At 39.4% G+C, this 13,791-nt stretch overlaps 1 protein-coding gene across 1 annotated transcript in view; it reads left to right on the top strand.

Annotated features, from left to right (window-relative positions):
- LOC138201251 (receptor tyrosine-protein kinase erbB-4-like) overlaps positions 1-13,791 on the top strand; it is a 296,936-nt gene that overhangs the window by 238,620 nt on the left and 44,525 nt on the right. The window contains exons 19-20 of the mRNA XM_069154588.1: positions 458-556; positions 6,413-6,598. Coding sequence (XP_069010689.1) covers positions 458-556; positions 6,413-6,598 — 285 coding nt within the window. The remainder of the gene's footprint in view (positions 1-457; positions 557-6,412; positions 6,599-13,791) is intronic.

Genomic DNA, 13,791 nt, shown 5'->3' with positions numbered 1-13,791 from the left:
TAGATATAGATATAGATATAGATATATATCTATATATACATAGATATAGATATATATAAGTATATATAACGCTGAGAAAGTTTAAAGGCACTTGACATCTTTCCTCCTTTAACTGTTTTGTCCACTTTGGCAGCAGCTACATCACTTTATTCCTGCCTGAAATTAGATACTTCAAAATGATTAAATAGTTTTACCTTAGTCTTTTTGAAGGGCAAAATAACCTTAATCATCCAGCATACAGTACATTCTCACACTCTGCCAGTGAGAATATAGAATGTGTTTATTTAAAAAGCTGACAAAGTAGAAATTCAGGGTGAAAAATGTTCAATTTATTAATTCCTCCTGTTCCTCAAGGATCTATACCATCTTTTTCTTTAAACAATGTTGGTGAGCTGGACATTTGTGAGTTTTCAATCAGAATAATGACTCATTATGTTTGTGTGTGTTTCTACTTTAGGGTATTTGGGTCCCAGAGGGTGAAACTGTGAAAATTCCTGTCGCCGTTAAAATCTTAAATGAGGCCACCGGGCCCAAGGCGAACGTGGAGTTCATGGACGTGAGTATCTTGAAAACAAAAGAGTAAAAGATGTATTATTTGTCTCTGGTTTTGTTTTGGTGCAGTTAAAACAGTATTAGTTATATTTGGTTATGTAGACATAATTCAAGCTGTGTTTGGTCACGTCAGTAAAAATGTAACCTGACATCACTTTACAATGAGTGACAATGAGTCTTTGAACAGAAATGAACGATGGGCGTTCATTACAGTTTAAAGACTCATTGTCACCATTATGCCGTTTGGTCACCTTTTTTCCCAATTTTAGCAGTCAGATCACCGTTTAATTAGACTTCATTACATACAGTATGTCAGTCAGTCAACACTTCACCAATCAAAAGCACTGCAGTACACACAACAGTGGGTGAATGTATCATTGTTCAAATGCACTTCAAAACATACAACGGTAAGTGAACACATCACATGGCCCAACGTTCAGCACTGATTGTTATGGTCTTTAGTTCAGGAGTACTGTCCAGTCTTTTGCTATTCAGAGCTGTTCCATTAAGTTCAGCACAACACTCACCTCCAAGCACTGCACTGCACGTAAGGTTAATAGCTCAGTAGTCTTTTGATTTATGACTGAGGTAACCGATTAGCATCCTTTCATGTTATTTACAAGGAAGTAATGTAAATCACAGGTGAGCAACCAACAGAACTCTGTCACCCGTGGGGGAAGCTTCACTACTGAATGCATCTGATTTGGCCACTGACAATTGTTATTTAAAAATACAAATTATTTATTGACACTGTGACTCTGCATTAAGTGTTGGGGTGTGACGATCTTAAAAACAGTCACCAAAACAACCAAACCACATCTCAGTTATTCAGTTATTTCAAAAGAAAGCCCGACTTACAAGATAAGTGGTGAAATACAGCTATTAAGCACTGACACCAGACTAGAAACCATCAGGGGCCCCTGGGAGCCCTGCACACACACACACACACACACACACACACACACACACACACACACACACACACACACACACACACACACACACACACACACACACACACACACATACACACACACACACCATGCCACAGGCTCCCAGCACAGTGCACAAGGCCCCATTTATAAAACATTCACAGCTTGGCTCATTTCAAAAGGAAAAGTAAAAAAAAAAAAAAAAAAAATCCAAATTATTACCCTGTGATGATGCAATGCAGATGAAATAACTCCCATCAACACACGCAGGCATGCAGATACACACACACACACACACACGCACACGCGCACATCGAAAGCGACCTACTTGCGCTCATGTTTTGCACTTAGTTTGACAGTCTAAAAGGAAGAGTTTTTTAATGTTAGCATTTCTATTTTTATCAGGACGCCTTTGATGAACATCCCACGTGTGCTTAATTTTATGTTGTACGTGCTTTGGGATCTTGTTTGACAATCAGAAAGCCAGATACAGCATTAAAAGGACACCATATAGGGGATAGAGAAGAGGGTGATTCAGGGACATAATGTATCTAGAGGGGGAGAGATGTGAAACAAAAAAACAATGCATACTCATGTTCCATCAGAATCTGGTATCTGTCCCAGCCCCCAGGGTTCATCTAAATGGCGGAGGAGCGCAGTAAATGTCTAGACTGAAGAGCTTTTTCAATAATAAGCAGTGATAGTATTAAATAATGAGAATGGGTCCTGAGTGCAATTTAAAAGGAAACAGCAGGAGAGAATGAGAACGTGATTTGAGGAGCAACAAAACAGAGATAAACTAAACTGAAACTGGTCATAAAGGTGGTCCAGGGTTTGTATATCTCGCAGTAGAATTATTCGAATTTCGTCATATTTTTGAAAGAGACCTGCCTTCACCTTCATTTAGGTCTACAGTCTACCTCTATTGACTGTTTAGCAGCTGGGGGCTCAGCTTCACCTCCAGGGAACATCAGTGGTTGTTACAAAGAAAAAACAGAGTGCCATTCACTTACTTTACCCATCCATTATTTCCCAGCCAGACTGGGAATTCTGACTGGTGACCTTCTAGCTGCAGGCCACACTCACTTGCCACTGACTGTTTGAAGAAGGTCACAGAGCATTGATTGTCTTCCAGTGTAAGTGTGTAAGCGTGTAAGCGTGTAAGTGTGTATGTGTATGTGTGTGCGTGCGTGCGTGCGTGCGTGCGTGCATGCGTGTGTGTGTGTGTGTGTGTGTGTGCGTGCGTGTGTGTGCGCGCATGTGCGTGTTTCCCGCTCTTTACGTGTGGAACAGTCAGAGAGGAGAAGCTTCTCCTTTTAAACATTATAAAATGGGCAAAAATGTTGAGCCTAGAAACAAAATGCCTTCACTGCCTTCATTGCCTTCACTGCCTTCCCGCTGTAAGTGCTTGTCAGACTCATATGCAGTGACGGCGGAGTTACTTTTGAAATGTTAGGAGTTAACCTGGCAAAAAGTAATATTTAATTGAACTATTTTAATTCCTTCAAAGCCATGTAACTTATTATATTTCATAATTTTTGTATTACTAAAATTTTGTAACTGGGCTATAAAGCTGAAAAGCCCCCCCCCCCAAAAAAAAAAAAAAAAATTTAAACACGGCTGTAAAAAACGTCCCAACAGTACTTATCACTGCTTGCTGTCATATTTTACAAAAGGTTTTTCTTTTTTTTTACTAAAAGTACTTCAGTATAACTTGAGATAAGATTTACATGTTTTCATTTTAAAGCACAACCACCAAAACAAATCACAAATCACAACTGACTGCAGTAAAGTCCATGCTGAAGGACGAAAGAACTGTAAACAGGGCTGAGTACTGCTCTCTTCGTCTTATCCATCAACGTGGCCATCCACCTTGGTGTGGTTGCCTGAACATTAATTTGATTGGCAGACGAGAGGCGGTGCAAAAAAAAAACCAAAACAACAACCAAGAGAACAAGTGTCAAAGTTTGAGTGCATACCACCAAATAAATGGAGCCTGTCTAGATGTAGAAAAGAAGGATTTCCTTTGCGGTGACTAGATGCACAGCAGCACAATGAATGTCATATTCTACATATCAGCTTTTTACCAAAAATAATATATTCTGATGTTACCGCTTTGTAATCACCAACATGTTGACTGGTAACTGAAATCAAATTACTTCCTTTTGCTCAATAACTGTAACTGATTACAGTTACATATATATTGTAATTTATTTACATGAAACTAATTATTCCCCAACACTGCTTTCACATGCATTTAAAAGTGTGGATGTTTTTGTAGGTATGCAGCAGTAGTAGTCCCTACAGAAAGAAAGAGTCGCTACCTCTCGTCAATCCTTTTGAAAGCTAAACTCCTGCTCAAGACTTGTTTTCGCTGAAGAAGGATAAATCTATCCATAACCTGTGAAAAGAAAAACTTCACGTTTAAAAACTTTTGAAAATACCTTCAGTCTAAGTCAGTGGTATTTAAGTTGATTTAATGTGGGTGGATTTGAGGTGAGCGGTGGTATACAGAGGTTGTTAAAGCAAACTGTATTAAGATTTACAAATGTTTCGCTCTAATATAATTCTGAGGATTTATTTCAGTGTAACTTTATAGAGAATCGTAACTTCAAAAACTTCTTGTTTCCACATGGTTTTATTTCATTGTAACAGCAAAATGAGAACTATTGAGTGGGGGTATAAACTTTGTAAAGGCCTTTTTGTGCTTCAGAACAGTTATCTTCACTCAATAGTAGTGTTTCCAGAGCCTAAAGGGATGCGTCTTTATTGAAGATCTACTTTTTCCCTCTGGATTTTTTTATTCACAGCCAAACACTCTCTTCTACAGCACAGCCCCACCATCTCCACCCACCCTACATTTAATGGCTTTAAGATATGTTGCCATAATTCCACATGCCATTCGGTTAATATAACTATTTCATATTTTTGCTGTTTTTATTTTAAATGTATGCAACTCTGAAAATGCTGTGGGGTTCATTTATAATGAACCATAGCTCACAGAGTGTATATACTGGAAACCACATCACAGTGGGAGAATAATTCAGATCTTCTTGAAAACGATCTTAACAGCCAAAGAGCAGAAAGAACCTGTCTCTTACTGACTTTGGCCTGATTTACCATCTCTATTGTATCCGCTGCCATCATTGGACATCTTCAGCACACGAGCAGGGATCTGATTATGCAAGCATAGTGATAGGTGAGCCATATAAATTTTAGGCTGTGAAGTGGTTGTATTTCTTTGTCACTGTCCAGTGGAGCATTATACACTGTATACAATACACACTACACACAGACACACACACACACACACACACACACACACACACACACACACACACACACACACACACACACACACACACACACACACACACACACACACACACCTCTGACTGTCTCGTCTATTTTGCTGCACAGCTATCCATCTCATGATAAATTTTAACCCATAACCCTTGTAGTCACAATGGTGTGTGTGTGTGTGTGTGTGTGTGTGTGCGTGTGTGTGTGTGTGTGTTGACATGTGTGTTAGGTAGTTGCATGGTTGTGCAGAACTCATGAGGCGTATTTCTGTCTTTGGTAGCTTCTAAATCATTTGAATAATAAGGTGTCTGTGGAGTTTATGACGCTACAACATATGCGACATTGAAGAGCATAGGTAAAGTTTATCCAGATGTACATATATTATACAATAACATCCTCTATACTAGCTATTTATATCACAAATAGTACATTACCCACAAGAAAGAAGCCATTCTCACTGTGTTAAAGGGCAGAGACAGATGATTTACAGCAATCTCACCTTGCTGTATTTACTCCATTTTTAGTTCACTACAAAGAATGCTGATGGTCTTAAAGCTTTGAGTCACTTTGATGTCAAGGTTTTGAGTCAAGTTCTACTGTTTCTGAATGACTGCAACCTTGCAGCTCACTTCAAGAGGAACCTCAGCCTGAAACAGAATAAGGTGCCCTGTGATCTTTGGCGCTTCAGTCTACACTTGTAAACATGATGAACTCTCGCAGTGAGTGAGTCTTTGAACGTTTGGTCTGGCATTTGTCTTTTCACATTAACGGGATGACTACTTGGGTACAGTAGAGCGACGTACTCATCTGAACAAAGATATGTTTTTGGTTTTTAATATGCAACAAGCAAAACAACTTATAAAATAATGAATGAAAAAAATCCTAAAGGCCCCTTCACATTGAGTAATTTTGCGCTGCTTATAAGCGGGAGTCACACTGAGACATGTCCACCAGCTGCTGATTGGAGCTTTAATGAACAAAGACAAATATTCAGATGGTGTCAGAAATCTAGTACCAAGTTCTCACAGAATGGGTGCTGCTGCACAAAATCTGTACAAACCAACCAATCAGAATAAAACATGAAATAATGCAAAATATACTGGACTGCAACATTTTGTCTATCCAATTTTTTAATAAAGAAGCTTAGGGAAAAACCCACACTCACACACACAGACACACACACTACACTGATGGATGTGAAATAAAAAAAGTTGGTGTGACTTTGGCAAAGAGGAAAACTTTGCAGAGCAGCATTTTCAAACAATAGAGTGGTTCTGATGGATGATACCAACTTAGGACGTGCCTGTCATTTTATACGCTTTTTCTATTCACATTAACTTTGCATTATCCTGTATCTTGCATATCTTAATTGGACTTTTGATGTCGGTAAAAATGTATAGAACTTCTTAATAAAGTATAAAGTCACACCAATATTCCATAATGACAGAGGTAACTTGTATGGTTATAGTACAGAGGTGTACTATATGACCTGGGTTTTACTTTGACAACTGTTGTTTGAAATGAACAATATTATATGGAATAACATTGACATACTATTGCTAATTTAAACTGCCATCCACAACCTTTCTCCCCCACATGCCTGAGTGTACATCTGTCTCATTCAGGAGGCTCTGATCATGGCTAGCATGGAGCACCCCCACCTGGTCCGACTGCTGGGAGTCTGCCTGAGTCCCACAATCCAGCTGGTCACACAACTGATGCCTCACGGTTGCCTGCTCGACTATGTCCACGAGCACAAGGACAACATCGGATCACAGCTGTTGCTCAATTGGTGTGTCCAGATTGCCAAGGTAAGGACAACAATCATTCATTAGTTGTTTGAGTGGCTGCATAGATGGCTGGTTGATATGGCCGGTGTATTTACTTGTTGACGGAGTGGTCGATTTGTTTGGTGATATTCCAGGTGCTTAGTTGGATATTTAGCAGGCTTGTTCATCAAAAGATTAGTAGAAGGGTATTTGCTGCATACATACTGGTGTTTGCTTTGGATTACACACTCACACATAACTACCAAATCGCTCTATTATGTCCCAACTAATAGAGGCCGAGTGAATTGCTGCATTATTCCTAGACAAATTATGTTTATGTTCGTCTTTAGTACATGGCCGCAAGCCAGAGACAATGAGTGGAGATTTGGTAAAGTGTCTGTGAGTATGCTGGTGGATTCCACAGCAGACAGCGGCGCCTCCGTTACCGGCCTCCCTGAACAACTGAAATAAATAATTCAGTCTTGCTCGACTTTGGTGGGGGAAGTGAGGAGTGCAGGGAACTCAGACTTACAGGATCATGGATGCAGGAGTGCATCGTAATTAGTTATCATGTAGCTGTCAATAGTATTAGGTGACCGATACACGTAGTAATCGTTTCTCTTTCTCTGTGTCTGTTTGTCCAGTCTGTGGATAGAAATATACCAACTCACATTTCCCCTTAGATGTGAAGCAGCATCTCTCTGACACGGTGGAATAACCCCGATAGCCCCAATTATAAGCTACACAAAAACATTTTTTTATGTTTCTCCTTAATATGTATTCGAATATATTCATTGTATGGCCATTGGATTGGGTTGTGTTATACCCCTACATATATCATGATATAATTGTCTCCAAAGCAGAGGGAAAATGGCTTAGCCGTCGCCGCAGTCCCAGATTTAATATCTTAGACAAATATTTCTGTTGCCGTTTTTGGCTAAATCAGAAGCAGGCAGTGCTCCAGTGAGCTTCCACAGTAAAATATTAAATCATCAATTAAATTTGGGAGACAGTTATGATCATACCACACATAGTGAGTTTTTTATATATATATTTACATATATATATATGTATACTAATGGTGATCAGAGTTTGTATTAAGTCTTGCCATGCTGACAAACTTCCTGTACCGTGTAACAAATATTTTAATGATATTGAATTGATCACACAAATTACTTTGTGGAAAAAGAATGGGGTTCGGCAATATACACATGAATAAATATGTGCCCGCTGTGAACAGTTGTCAACATGGAGAGAATTATTATTGATAAAGGATAGATATAATGATTTATTATTTACCATTGTGTTGTGTTACTGTGTCTCACTCATGTATTGTTTAGTGTTTTCAATAATTGGCTCCAGCTCCCGTGGACACAAATAGCCGTCAGGGGAAACGGTTAATAAGGTGCCAACACTTGGGGTGGTGCGCACAACAACACAAAGAGCCCTTCACAATCTAAATCTGAATTCATCTGAACAATGTGAATTGGGACACTTAGCCTAACGCCATCAATATTCTCCCATCTAATTCTCATAATACGCATTATGTCATTATTCGGGTCATGGATTCATGCATGCAATCTCGCAGGGTTCCACGTGGCTCTCAAAGCTCTTGCAAGTGACAGGGCTCCACTCTGAGGCGACGTCCCTTTGGCCCTCCCTCTCTGTCATGGCCACCATCACAGCCATAGATTATTAATGGAGTGATCTGCCATGAGAGTCATACTAATGAGCAGATTCATCAGAGCCACTACACATGGAGAGCTCTGATACCACCGAACACCTTTTTACCGTGTTTTATATTTCCATATTCCCTTACAATATATCACTTTCTCCTCATTATGTCTGCTTGCTTTTTAAATCTCCTAGTTCAACAACTCTTCTCCATATATATATATATATATATATATACAGTGTTGTGTCGCAAGAATGTCACAAGTTTTGACTTGCTTCTGCCAGAGTAAAAATGATCTATCAGAATATTATACTGCGGCAGTACTATGGTAAGAACAGGAAATGTCAAACACAGTGCATTTCAGTTAATCTGGATAACTTCCTCTCGAAGCTTTTCACAAGGGACGCGATATATCGGTTTGTCTTTATGCGATGAAATCTTTCCACATTTCACCCTTGACATTAAGTTGTCAAGCAAGGGAAGTGAAATCGACTTGCAGACATGGTCATCTGTTGACATTTCTCAGTCGCATGGATAGCTTGATACTGATGATAGCAGCACCATTACCAAAATACAGAGTACTGTCACTACCAATATTACTCTGATAACAATAGATGTGTCCGCTTTGAGATTTACTGAACTTTAGTAAGCAGTGGAAATGTACTTGACATGTTCCTGGCATTGTCTTGTGAAATGAAGAGCACTGTATTCATAGAGTTGCATCCTCTCCATCACTGCTACAATGGAATTACCTCATTGGTAGTCCATACAACTGTTTACCCCGGGGCACTGCTGCTTGCGTTATGAAGTTTAAATTAACCCAGTGTGCTGCCCGACGTGGTAATTACAATGGCACACATGTCAGTTCCATATGTCCGCTGGCAAAATTCACAGCCTCAGTGTTTTTCAAGGGTTTATAAAGAAATGACGTACTTGTACAGATGCAAGACAGTAGAAATGAAATGTTAATGATGAATTTAGTTAAGAAAGAAAACAGCTGTGTTTTGTGATCAATTACCTGTTTAACAAACTTTTATGTTGTACGATAGTCAATGTGTTGTTTTTAGCGATGCAACCAATTTTGCTCTCGGAGTTCTTTGGTCTCGAACAGGGGTGTCTGAACTTTTTTCACTGAGGGCCAAATACAGAAAAATATACAAAAGGCTGGGCCACTATTAAAGTTAACAAAAGCAATCAAATGTAGGTAAATTATGCTTGGTAATTGAATATGCTTAAATTAAAAAAAACAGCCTACATTACAACTTTCCATTAACGGGTTTTCATTAATTTTGTTACAAAAAGGGTTAACAGCTCATTCTCAAAACAGCTGCCTCAGATTGCTTTTTAGTCAGGATGGTGATCCCCCTTCACAGCCCTATATAAAGAGGGAAACATAAGGGAACAAGGGAATGGGTATATTTAAGTTAGTTATGCAAATCAGTCATTGGGGTTGTTAACACATCAACTAATGTTTGTTGGGAAATGTTATCAACTTTAATTGGCTGAATTTATTAAGTAATTGGGCTTTTCAACACACGAATACTGTGTAATATATTTGTAACTCGCATATAAGGGAGTCGAGAACAGCTTGATTTCTTTCTCAATGACAGAAAAGTCTCGGAAGCGCTGACTGAATTCTGTCATAAGAGATGTGATCACAGACACATAGTTCCCCCTTTCAGCAGAAAGGTTGGCCTTTGGAAAAGCACATTTGATTTCAGACGTGGGGAAGTGCGCAACATTGAAGTTGCATAGTTGTGTCTCAGAGACAAAGCTTCGCACATGCATTTTAACAGCCTCGCCTCCACTCTCCCGCACCTTGGCGCACACCATTGAGGCCATTCCTTTGTGCTCGCCTGTCATCCCTGGAGCCCCGTACGTTGTAACGCCACACAGCTTATCCCATTTAAGTTCCATTTTGTCAATGGCATCTGACACAGCTTCAAAAATGTCCTTACCCGTTGTTGTGCCCAACACGCGGTGTCTGTGGCATCTGTGCTCCCATCACATGCAATCGAGTAGAAATCAAGTAAGAAGTACAATACAGTCAAGTGACAATTTCATGTGTGGGTCGTATTCCATTATATTTTTATAATTTGCTGCTGGCCAATTAAAAATGGACCACGGGCCGCAGTTGGCCATAGTTTGGACACCCCTGGTCTAGACTGACTGGTTTTAGCAAATATTGGATTAATTACCATGAAATAATCTATGTACAAGTACATAAGTACTCTTACTGAGTTTGGCGACCTCTCATCTTGCCATACAGCAGGTTATAGTTTTAATTTTTCTCTTGAATCATGTAAACGTCCACTAGGTGGATTTGCACATAATTTTGTAGAAATGTATGGTCCCAGATTATGACTGGCTTTGTTAGCCCTCACAAGTTTAATATTTGTGAATTTGTCAGTTGAGATAAAACATGATTTGACACAGATGAGAGTAATAATCCATTTCATGTAAAGTTAACAAACTCCATGTGAAAACACTGCTGATGTTCCAGTTGTTCCAGTTAGCTTCTGCATTCTGGTGTGAAAAATGGGCCTGTTTGTAAGACACTTTAGGTCCCGCTCATAAAAGGGCACAAATTCTTCAAAAGATACAGGGAGAAGGGAAATGATATCATGAACTGCGGTTGCACAGGATGTACGTAGCAGTAACGGTTTCTGTCGTTATTCATTTTCCCATTACATATCCCACGCAGTCTGCCTTTGAAGGGACACTCGGCTCGTGTCAGGATGATGCATATTAATTGTACTGATTCAACACCACATGACAGTCAGTTAAATTGAAGGAGCACCTTGAATTGAGCTTTACAGTGAAAACTGTTTGTCAAAGACAGCTGCAAATCTTTCCTGCTCCCTTCGTCAATATTACTGCTTTTGTTGCTTCTAAGTCCAGCAGTGTGTGTAAGTGTGTGTGTGTGGCCCCACAAGTGTGTATCCCAGGGTCGTTTCTCAGTGTAAACCAGACTAGGCAAACATGCCTCTCTCCAACTCATTACATACATCCCTAGGGTTCCAGTGAAAACTCAGTTCCCTCCTATTCTCAGTCTGCTGTGTCTCTTTTGTTTCTCCTCTATGTCTGTCTGTATTTATTTCAGTATGTGAATCTCTTATTTTTCTTTCCTTCCACATCTCTGAACATTGAAGCATTAAGAATGTACTGTCTGCTCCCAGGGGTGTTCATTTTTGCTTTCAAGCTTTTGGTGGTAGTGGGGTTGGGCGATCTCGCCCAAAAATAATGTCATAGTATTTCTGGGTATTTCTACGATAACAATATTTTGCCAAAATACTGAAAAATGTTATATTGATAATTTCAATCAATTACTTATTTCCACCCTAACATGATCTTTTCATAAACATAGCCACATATTTTTTAGCGGTAAACTTAAGGCAACGTACTTTTACGCGTAATCGAAGAGAACAATGACACTGACATGGTGTCCTTGAGTGGACTGACTGGTGTATTACACGCTTTGATGTGACATGGGGCTGTAAATTCAACAGTTCGCCTTCAAATATTCAGTAAAAAGTAACATAACTGCAGTTTGTTGTACATCTGATCTTTTGTTGCCAAACCACTTCCACACAACTAAAGTCGCTCCCTTTATTGTAACTAACTCTTCCACCAGGAAGCTGATTTCATCCATGCTTTTTTGCTGCTGTGCGTAAGTTACGCTCTTTAACGTATGTCATATCATTATCCTTCATAATGATTTGATATCAATACATGAACAAGTCTCAGTTACCTTATCACGACTTTTTTTTTTTTTTTAATCAAATAAAAGATTATACCAATATTGTTATGAACAATACAATATGGCACACCCCTCCTTGCTACATATATTGTACTACCACTCATGTCAGGAAAAAAGTCATGTTGCAGATCTTTTTTATTTTTGCCTTTGTGTCCACTCTGTAAACCCCTGTTTCTATGGTCAACCTCAAATAGTGATAATTGTCAAAAAGGTTGACCAAGATAGCCAAAGCACTTTACCAGCGACACTTCACCGCATGGCTGAGCAAACGTTATTGCAAAAAGGGTTTCAGACTGTAATCACAGCAAAGAAAATTGAAGCTGTGAGCAACAGATGGGTTGAGCCAGGCTAAACCAGCGGCGAGGACGAACAGGCAACCTTACGATTTGTACGGTTTGGAGAACTTGTTGATTTTTATATCTACGCTGTGACTTTTAACTGACTTGTACTCAGCAAACTTCTCTCTTTTCCCACTCAGTCTCTTGTCGAAAACATTAAAATTGCATTCAGATGTTTGATTCCAACCATTGCTGGCAGATAGCATCCGTGCTCCGAGACCACATGTTAAGACATTGAGCGACGAGCAGATCACAGGCGCCAAGCCTTTGATACTACCATCCCTTAGAAATGTCAACAAGTGTCCGCCTATCTCCTTTCCCCTCACCCTATCTCTGGCTCATACTGTCTCCCTCCCTTTCATGCCCAAACTAATTAATTCTGAAGCTTTTTTTGTGGTGGTCTTTCATGATTGCATAAATAAGCGTATGATTCAATGTTAGTGACGGGGATACCTCCCTTCCCATGGGTAAATATGTGAGAGCAGCTTTGTACATGTTCTCATCAGTTGCAATTCCCATCAAAGTGGAGAGCTGGTTAGGTGGAATTTCACAATTTTGGGGGAGTTTTAGATTTATTTTTTTATGAAGCACACTGTGCAGTATAATCAATAGCATGTTTTTGAGCTCCTACAGCAATCCATAATACAAATGAAGTCATAATTGATACAAAGAAGTGGATCAAACTGCCTTCATATATTGGCCTGTTGATGTGGGGCAATCTTTAATGAGAATTCACTCCCATCCACTCTGTCTTTTGAAATTATAGTTTGCTTCATTAATTACATGTTCTGACTATTATATTTGTTGCTGCATCAATCAGCTCAAAGTATCCTTTTGAGAAACACCTGACTCTTGCTGCATTGGAAGCACTTTATTGGTAGCAATGCTCAGGCTGGAGCTGACGCACATCGAATGCATTCAGTATATTGTTATGCCAAGTCAACGCCTCATTATTTGCCTGATGAATAACAAATCAATTTTAACCATTTCTATTAGGTTCATTAGACTTGCCTCTTCCCAATTTTGAAAAATAAATACAGGGACTTCAAACAGTAGACAGTCATTCTTTTGGCTACAGTAATACTCAGAAATGATGGCTGATGCCTTAAAGATTTAAAATCTGAATTTTATTCCAACTACAGATTCCACCCATTAATTAACTGTCTTTCAAGTAGAAGGAAAAATTTGCTGAGATGTTGGAAAGCCTGCAGACTTTTGGCTCTCAATATCTGTCCTTCTTCTTTAAAATGATATTACTATTGTTATTTGTGGCCGTGCCCATGGCACCCTCCCAGAAAATGCTCTATACACACATATGGTTTGGGATGAAGTCTTTGCTCCAAGTGAAATATATCAAGTATCTTCAGAATGAAAATGAGGCCGACAGGCGGACCGGTGCAGCATCAGCAGGAGCCTGGATGCTTTGTTGGCCCGTTGCAGTGAAAAGGGAGCCGAGCCTGAA

This window comes from Embiotoca jacksoni, unplaced genomic scaffold (genome assembly GCF_022577435.1).
Source record: "Embiotoca jacksoni isolate LCO1_2020_lvr unplaced genomic scaffold, fEmbJac1.0.p SCAF_2, whole genome shotgun sequence".
Classification (NCBI taxonomy): domain Eukaryota; kingdom Metazoa; phylum Chordata; class Actinopteri; family Embiotocidae; genus Embiotoca; species Embiotoca jacksoni.
Note: the sequence above shows the minus strand (reverse complement) of the source record. Positions and strands in the feature narration are given on the sequence as shown.